Here is an 8,999-nt window from a genome sequence, read left to right as displayed (position 1 = left end):
GACTGAAGAATCATACGGACAGGATATATATATGTATATATCATAATCTTAGTTTTCCCCACCCTAAGGGTGGTTCTTTAACCACTATGCTACACTAATGATCAATTAGAATGAAAAAAAAATCAACAAATATTTGTCTCTTCCCCTATTGTGATACAGAGGAAAAAGCCTTGGATTTAGCATCAGAAGACTTTCACCATGTGCTCATAACTTCATGACCTTGCTAAGTCATTTTAACTGTTTGAGCCTGCTTCACTGGCCCTAATGTGGAGGTGGTAAGTCTTGATTGGCCTTCTCACATTGACTATTGCAAAAAAAGGTTGGTAACCATAAACTATAACTAATTAGTATGGAAGATCTAAAGAGATCAACTCCTGGGTTCTCCTAACTCCTGAGACACTACAGTAGAAAAATTCAAGATCAGCATCAATCATCCAGATGATCTGTTAAAGGCTAATCCCAGAGTATTTTTTTTTTTTTGAGTTCCAAAACAGAATGGAAATAGCCAAGGACTGAAGTACAGAGTGACCAACCCCCTGGGCTTGTCAGTCAATCAGTGCATTCTGCAAGTGGGCTAGCTCCCTTACTTCTCCCCTCACACTCCTGTGTGAAACACTGGACTGGATCAGGCACTGGTATGTTTTCCATAGATTTTTATTGAAATGTATTACATTAGCAAACCCAAACCCACAGGTATACATCTGTCAGCAAATTATCACAGAATGTCACTACTGTATTATACTGACATCAAAACATGTGCACCGAGTTTTGCTGCTGTTAAGCTGCGTTTCCCACGGGCTTCCACAACTTCCTTGCAGGTGCCATCTCAAAAAAGACAATGCTCTTCTCATTTTAACCAGTTATCACCTTACCTTTTTAGTATAGGACATCCATTGTTTCTGTCTCCATCTATTCTGGAGTAAATACAGCTTCAAATGCATAGAATCTTAACTCTCATCTCTTAGGACAAAGTCAATATGCTGCTTTCCAGATTGAGGATTATTGGAAAGACCCCTCTCTATCTCCTAAGAGTTTCCTGTGCTATTGTAGAAAAATATTTTTGTCTCACCCTCTTAGACTTTGTGCATAGTTATCAGTGACCTAGAACAGCAGGTCTTTCCTGACCCAAAGCCCCAACAGGTAGATTTAATATCTTACATGAATCCTGATGGCTAGGGGCTCATGGCATGGTCTTGGAGCACTTTTGATGTGGGCTCATCCTAGTGAACTTGTGGTTACAGTTATCAAGGTTGTCAGTGGGAAACTTTTTTTTTTCTCCTTTGGGTAGTAGCTCTTTCTACCTCTTTATATGACTAATGTTTTACTTTGTGGAATCAATTTTTTCCCCCTATTCTGTCTCTCCATTTAGCTGGAGCAATGACCACTCTATATCCAAGAGAGAGTAATGTTCTGAGGCTCAGCCTAACCAAAATTTGTTCCAGAAAGCCTCCACTCCCTAAAAAAAAAAAGTGACTTCCACTAAAGGACATCTTAAAAGCTAGGGTTGAAGTTACTGTCAAAACTTGTCAGGGCTAGATGGCCTGATGGAAGCCCTATCTTACTCTTTCTAGCCCCATAGCCCAGGACACAATCGTTCAGCCTCACCCACTCCATACCAAAGGCAGACCTGCAGCACTGGATCATAGTGGTGCATAAATCTTGGGTGTGTAGTCATTTGCTTGTGTCCAGGCTGTAAAAGGATGTTTGTTTAGTAGAAAGGAAGGATTCTGCCATTTAGGAGTCTACTTGCTGTCATTTGTTTCTTGGGCCAAGTTATTCAGCCACTGGTAATGTCCTGGTGGGGCACATGAGGATTTCCTATAACTCTAAATGAAAGTCAGAGGAAGGAGGTGGCCAGGGCAGAAAGCAGAGAAAGCAGAAAGAGCTCTTGCATCCTGTTAATTATGTAAAAATAGCTCTTGAGAATTCACTAAAACTGTCTCTGGCTCCCAAGCAGCTGATTTAGAAAGAATGCTGGGGTTTTGAAAAGATGATCATAAAAGTCTTTAGTAGCTGGTGAATGGCCTTGCTGAGCTTGAGACAAAGCTAATTAAGTCCCACCAAGGTCATTGATTCTTCCCTTCCTGACACACACGTTCTTGTCTAGAAGCAAAGTGGTGCATTGATCAGGAATGTGTCAGTTTGTACTGCGCCAGCATTACTGATCAGAGAGCACAGCAAGCCATGTCCATGAGGAAATTGTGGACTGGAGAATTCTGGTCAAATGGAAGCTTTGTTTTTCTCTCTACAAAGGTCTTGGCCCTGCCTGCTTTAAACTGTTCCTACTATTATCTCTGGATACAGAATGAAAAGGGTGGGGGTTGATTATGAAAGCAAAGCCCCCACAAAAGACTCCTCATAGCTCACTTGTACAAGAGAAGAGGAGAATGTGTCCCTCGTGCTACTCTAAGATCAGAGAAAAAGACCTTTGATTTTTCTTGGAGATTCACATTTTCATGCTTCTAATTTATCTATCTATTGGATTAAGAGTAGAAAGAAACAGGATTTGAACTGTACAGGATGTATTCACAAATCAGGGTTGGTAATGACTTGGAATAATCAAGCTCAATGCTGCTGTTCAGTGCTTTAGGGGTTTATCTGGATGAAAAGAAACACCTTCATTCAGTCCCAGGTCACAAAATAAGGAGTGGGGTTCCCAGAGGGGATCCGGAAGGGGTAGCTAGTGTCTTGGTGACATCAGTAGGTGAGACAGTCTGAGATCTGCACGGATTAGGGGACGGTATACAGGGCAAGAGCAGAAGTGGTGGGAGTTCCACACAGTGGAGTGCGCATGGACAGTCAAAGACCTTTTGGCAGAGCCAGTTGGTTCTCTCCACTGGAGAACCAGATACCACTGTAGGTGCTTTAAACTCCCATGAGAGACCTGAAGGAAAATGAGGCTCCTTTCTGAACCTTTAGGGAAATTGGGAATTTGCAGAGGGTGCCACACAAAGGATTTACTGCCACCTCAGTATGCTCCCAAGGGCCATGTCTAGGTCAGACTACAGAAAGATGGCTTTCTACCTCCCCTTTTCCAGAGCATCTTATCAACCTCTTCCTTAATGCAAGGATGGCTGACCTCACATGGGGGGGATGTAGGTAAGGCCAAGGAAGTTAAGTGACATGCCATACATATGGCAAGTTAATGGCAAAGACACAGGGAAAGAACCTAAGATTACTGAGTAAGTTACGTACTCATGCACAAGGACTCTTGAGAATTGGGTAGACCTCACTTTCCCCTCTCCTTTCTCTGATACTTCGCAGATTAGGAAAAGACAATTCGATTCCCCAGTGGATACAGATCTTCCCTTTTTCTCTCCTACCCCATTTTGTTTTGGTGTTTATTCTTTAGTCACTTTCTTCACAATGCCCAGTGCAGCCTTTTTAGTTCTCTTGAGAGGCAGTAAGTATAGTGTAGTGGAGAGCACCCTGGACTTGGAGTCAGGGGATATTGGTTCAAATCCCAAGTCCGACACTCACTGCCGTCCGGCTTTTGGGCAAATCATTCCTTTTTTCTGCCCCTCAGCATCTGGGGATAACAACACTTGTAGTACTTCCCTTAGAAGGGAAAAGTGCTTTGAAAATATAATAGAACTATCTATCATCATGTGAGTTATTATTATTTGTCATCCAGGAAATTGGCCCTAATCCCACTCATATTAACTCAACATTCAATATGCATTTATTAAGCATTTACTATTTGCAGTATGCAATGCAATCAATGAACATCACAGGAATGTTTATAGTCTAAGAAGCATTTTCCAGCCTCTCTTCCACATATTTTCTCATGGCCGTGTATCTGACCTGTTCAAGGTCTGTTCAAGAACTAGTTGTTCAAGAACTAGTTAATTTTAAGATACTGAGTAAATAGGTTGATAGAAATGAAGGGGGAATACAACTTTATTCTCAAAGTAACTGGTGTACATGACATCAGTAAGTGGAAGGCCTTTGTCTTTTTTTAATTAAAGCCAAAGAAAGCTGGCATTTACTAGCTCTGATATCATGGGCAAGTCACTTAACCTCTTTTAGCCTCAGTTTACTCATATGTAGTAATATTTGTAGTAACTACTTATGGACTATGAGTGTCAAATGACATATATGTATATGTATGCATGTGCATGTATATGTACATATTTTGTAATCTTTAAAACACCACCCATCAGTTATAATTATTAGAATTTGTGTCTAACATATGTTTCCTCTAAGGACTGAGTAGGCTTTGAGTTCAATCATTCGCAAATTTTAATGTCTGGCCCTGTGAGGCTTAAAGTACTGTCAGTGGATTTTTAGAGAGGGTTCCATTTTCAAGGGCTTAGATTTCTTTTCCTAACAGAGGTTGCCTTTGGAGAATCCTTAAATAGATAGCAAACACATATAGTGGTCTATATCTGCATTATAGTTTTTTAAAAAATAGACAACATGGAGATTCCTGTTAGTATTTTTATAAAGGAGAAACATGAAGCTCAGAGAGGTTAAGTGATTTGCTGAATATCATGCAGATAGTAAATAGTAGAGCTTGGATTTTGTACTTCTTAGTCCAAGTTCAGTACTTTCCCCACAACACCATACATGCTGCACTTTGGGAACTATATATATATATATGCAAATAGTTTGTGGTGACCAGAGTTAGTCTGTTATGCCGGAAAGAACCTCTTTTTAGGATCAGGAGCCTGGGTTTAAGTCTGGGCTTATATATTCTCTAGCCCTATGATCCTACCAAATCACTTTACTTCTGAGATTGTTTCCTCATCTAGCCAGTGGGGATAATCATGTTTGAAACTACTTATCTTACAGGACTGTGAGGAAAGTGCTTTATAAACTTTAAAATACTACAGAATGGGAATTTTTTTCTATGTGTGGGTGGAGGTTTAATATCTATAAGCATATAATGGAAAAGTATCTTTGTATCATTTTGGAGGAGATGGGATTCCTGTCTTTTCCTGTTTTTTTTCTTTACTTTCCTCGAGGCTGAAGGAGAAAGGAAGTTAAGTCAGTGATTAGGTAAATTATCATTCACAAGACTAAATAAACCCAATTGGCCAAGAATGAGCCTGGGATTGCAAACTGGACCAATGAAATTGATTTAGAGAACCCTAAATCAAATGTAGTCACTGCAGCCAGTAAATGATCAAGCCTTGGAATCAACAGAAGGCTGAAGGAGAACAGGAAGACCCAAGATCTTTTTACAGAATACATCCCCAGATCATGGAACCACTCTGTTTCTCTGCTTTAGAAATAGCTGCCTGGAGATCAGAGATGTCTAGCAATAAGATTCATGTATGACCACCAATAAATACTGATTACAGTCAATGAAATATTTCAAATGTAAGAAGACAAATAGGACAGAATTAAATTCTTACAAAGCGGATGGGAAATAGCTAATCGAAAACAAACAATTGTTTTTTTCCTTCAAAAGAGTAATGCTGCTCATACTTGTCAATGCATTTGGTTGATAATTCCATCAATATATTCAGATGATTGCATTTTGTGAGTAACACAACTTAAAAAAATTAAAAGCAGCAGTAATCTTTTCTCTTATGAAGTTTCTGAGGGAATGCATTTTCTAGTTAGGGAGGAAAAAGCTAATTCCACTAACACCACTGGGGGATTTATAAGCACAACAGGTAGCCCTGGAGTTTACAAAAAAAAAAAAAGCTTGCTGACAAGAAACATACTTGCTTGATCCAGGGAATGTCCAATCCCTTTATCCAATTTCTTGATTCAGCTGTAGAATACCTCTGTAACTTTTCAAGGTACCCAGGGGCTGTATCGGGTAGCACAGAAGCAGAGAAAGGGCATCAGAAAGAGCTCCAATGTAGCTTCTTTCTTAGGAAGCTACTGAGATCCAGCAACTCATTTACTGACTCCCCTGATAAGCACCTGTTGCATGGCTTAATCCCAATATTTTATGCCCATGGGGCCATAGTACTGGAGCCACTGAATGCCAGAGGAAGCAGCTTTGCAGTTAGCCCTGGCTCAGGGGATATTGTAGTTCAGAATACTTCAATACTTAAGAGAGTGGCAATTTCATCAGTGTGGGTAATCCATCTCTCTCATCCATGCAGTTTGAAAACTCTTTTAGACATTAATTGAGAGGATCTTCATGGATGGCTGAGGCTGGAAAAAAAAAATCATTACCTGGTGGCCAACCATCTGATGATGAGGCACACTTGGATAAGCTGATTCTACCTGTCCCTGGGAAAATGGGGTTCAGAATAAGGACAGTAAGAATGTGGTAAAAAAAATGAGGGATTACTGGAGTCAGTCTATTTCTTAAACTGCTTCCCCTCCTCCATCCCCTTTCTTTTCTCCAAGCACTACTCTTCTTGAAGGAAATTCTTAAATGAGAAGGACATATTTCCTGTGGATAGCCACTCTGCTGGTGATACTAGAACCAAATTGGTAACACTGCAGAACCAGAGAAGAGTCCTAAATGGGCAAATCCAACCCCTGGAGAGGAAAACATGCCAACTTGGCTCTGCTCAGAATAATCTGTTCCATAGGGAGTAGTGATGAGGCATTTAGTCCAGTGGTGTAAATGGCAATTGAGTTTTCCCTGGGCAAGAGTTCCTTTAGTCCAAGGAATTGCTTGAAGTCAGAAATGACACTCTTTATTTACATGTCTTCACTATGGACTTTTTCATGTCCATCTCTCCAATGAAGAATTTGGTATTCCTTTATGTGTCTGCACAGAAAGATCGACACTATTTTCACAAAACTGGGGCTCAGTTTGAAATTAGTGGTTAGTCTAAATAGCTCTCCTGGAAGAGCTCCCTAGGTACTGCATAGCTAACAATTATTGAGAAATGAAATGAATAGCTGTATTCCCAGTCCAGGAAGGACCCTGTAAAAGTGAAACTGGGTGGCTGGTTTCCCTCACCCCCTCCCTATAAATGAGCTGTGACTGTTGCTGATTTTGCTCTGAAACTGCCACCCACAAGGTCAAGCTTCTTTTGCTAAAACCATGTTTTGTTTAAAACTCACTTTATTGAAAATATTTCTACAGTATAAGGACTATAATAAAAAGAAAGGGGGAAAAACCCAAAAAACAACTAGACTACACTTGGCTCATTAAAGGTAAAAAAAATATGAAGCTATTAATTCTTTAAAAGTCTGCCTTGCTCCAGCCTCAAACTATTTGAGAAGAGATGTGGAATTAGGTCAGGGAAGGCTCTTCTACTAAAGAGTCACTGCCTCACTTCACTGAGTTTTGGTTGAAATCAAAGATTTCATTTGTGTTTAAGTCATAGCCTCAACACATTATATAGAGTAGGATACATGCTAAAAATGACTGGTTGCATATGGAAAAACAGCAAGTACTCCTCTTCAATTTACGCTCTACAGATTTCATAAAAGGAATCAGGCGAAGGAGTCCTTTCTTTGGGTTCCCTGTTAGAACTAAGTGAAGATGTACGGAAATTCAAATTTTCATTCACATGATACAAAAATCATTTGTAACTTCTCATACAGTAATTTTGATTAAAATGGAGAAGCAGATTAAACTATTATAGCAAAAGGTGCATAGATATGTTGGGTTGATTCGCTCATCAAAGGATGCTGGCAGTTATGTGTAAAATACACACATACACATCTTTCTTGCCTCTAACCTACTGTTTTTGTTTTGAAACAGCATCTCCTTTTTCTCCTGGTGGGCAAAAAAAATACAAGATGCCTCCTTTCAGTATGTCTATATATAAGATTCCCCATTCATTTTCCTTTGCTGCCTTCATTCCCAATTTCAGAACTGGCAGGAGGGAGACTCTTGTTATACCAAACCAGAAGAGGGATGGTCAGCATTTGGTGTCATACCGGAGAATGGGACACTTTAACTCCACAATGAAAAAAATCAGCTAGCCATTGGTCATCCTGCGGGAGATTTTGAGTATACTTAGGAACCAACCAAAAAGAACAGGGATGTTGGCCCATCTCTTTTAGAATGTGGGCAGACAGGCACGGCTGGAGCAACATTCCAGGGACTGTAAAAGTGACTTCATGCTCAGAAATGGAAGTTGGAAAATGAACATGTGGATGACTCTGTTCTTCACTGCTGGCACCCACTGCTACTGCCCATTACGGATCTATGGAGAGGCCCCTGTGCCTGCAACACAACTGGTCAGTGATGTGGCAAGGACAAAGGTACAAGCCCTTTCCCCAGTCCCTTCAGGAAGAGGCCTCATCACAGAAAGAGAAGGGAGAGAATGGGGAGAGATCCAGGGAGCAGCTCATGATCCTCTTTGCTGGGAAAAAAAAAAAAAAACAAAAAAAAAGAAAAATCACCTGGTAGATTTGGACACACAATGGAATTCTTGATCACAAGGACTATTAAAGGCAAACTCCACTCACACAGAGCGGTACATGCTTGGCTTTTAGGGGGAAAAAAGACATCTTCAGTTTACAATGAACCCTGGGGAGTCAGGGCTAAGCCTCTTGTATCCAGATGTAGCTCACTCCTCTTGTGAGTTTGGACAACCTTGGAAGGGCAATGTGCGATGGTGCATTGTTGCAGGGTAGTCCCATCTTGGGGGGTCCTTTGGATCTTAGCCTGGAAACGCAACCCCCACGTGGGAAATGCAGCAGCTCCTTCTCCAGGACAAGACACCAACAGAAGAATACAAAAGAAGAATGATCAGAAACCAACAAAAGAGTGACTCCAAACATCAAGGTTTCTTCAGGTTTTGTTGTCATCATACATGTCCAAGGAGGGCTCAATCATGGAGAATTCGCTCTCGTAAACCAGGCTTCGAGGGGACAAAGAGTTCCGATGAAAGAAGTGCCCACCTAAAAAATAAAAAAAAGCAGAGCAAAAAGACAATCAGGGATGAGGCATAAATGTCACAGGGACACAGGAGAGAAAGAGAAAAGTGTATTCTCATGGAAGCATCACGTTAGCTTAAATGTCCATTTCAGTTCTTTGCTTTTCACATGGGAACAGCACAGAACTTGTCCACACTAATAAAATATAAGTATACATGACATATTTATAACCCAACAGCTTACAA

The 8,999-nt window shown here is 40.5% G+C and overlaps 1 protein-coding gene across 3 annotated transcripts in view; it reads right to left on the bottom strand.

The window, feature by feature from the left end:
* Positions 1-636: 636 nt before the first annotated feature.
* Positions 637-8,999, bottom strand: part of RNF130 (ring finger protein 130) — a 130,013-nt gene continuing 121,650 nt past the window's right edge. For 2 of the 3 annotated variants that reach the window (XM_031953818.1, XM_023506823.2), the window contains one exon: positions 637-8,778. In XM_031953818.1, the coding sequence (XP_031809678.1) occupies positions 8,710-8,778 (69 nt within the window). In that variant the 3' untranslated portion in view covers positions 637-8,709. The remainder of the gene's footprint in view (positions 8,779-8,999) is intronic. The other variant, XM_023506827.2, reaches the window with a different exon arrangement.

This window comes from Sarcophilus harrisii, chromosome 2, assembly GCF_902635505.1.
Source record: "Sarcophilus harrisii chromosome 2, mSarHar1.11, whole genome shotgun sequence".
Taxonomy (NCBI): Eukaryota; Metazoa; Chordata; class Mammalia; order Dasyuromorphia; family Dasyuridae; genus Sarcophilus; species Sarcophilus harrisii.
Note: the sequence above shows the minus strand (reverse complement) of the source record. Positions and strands in the feature narration are given on the sequence as shown.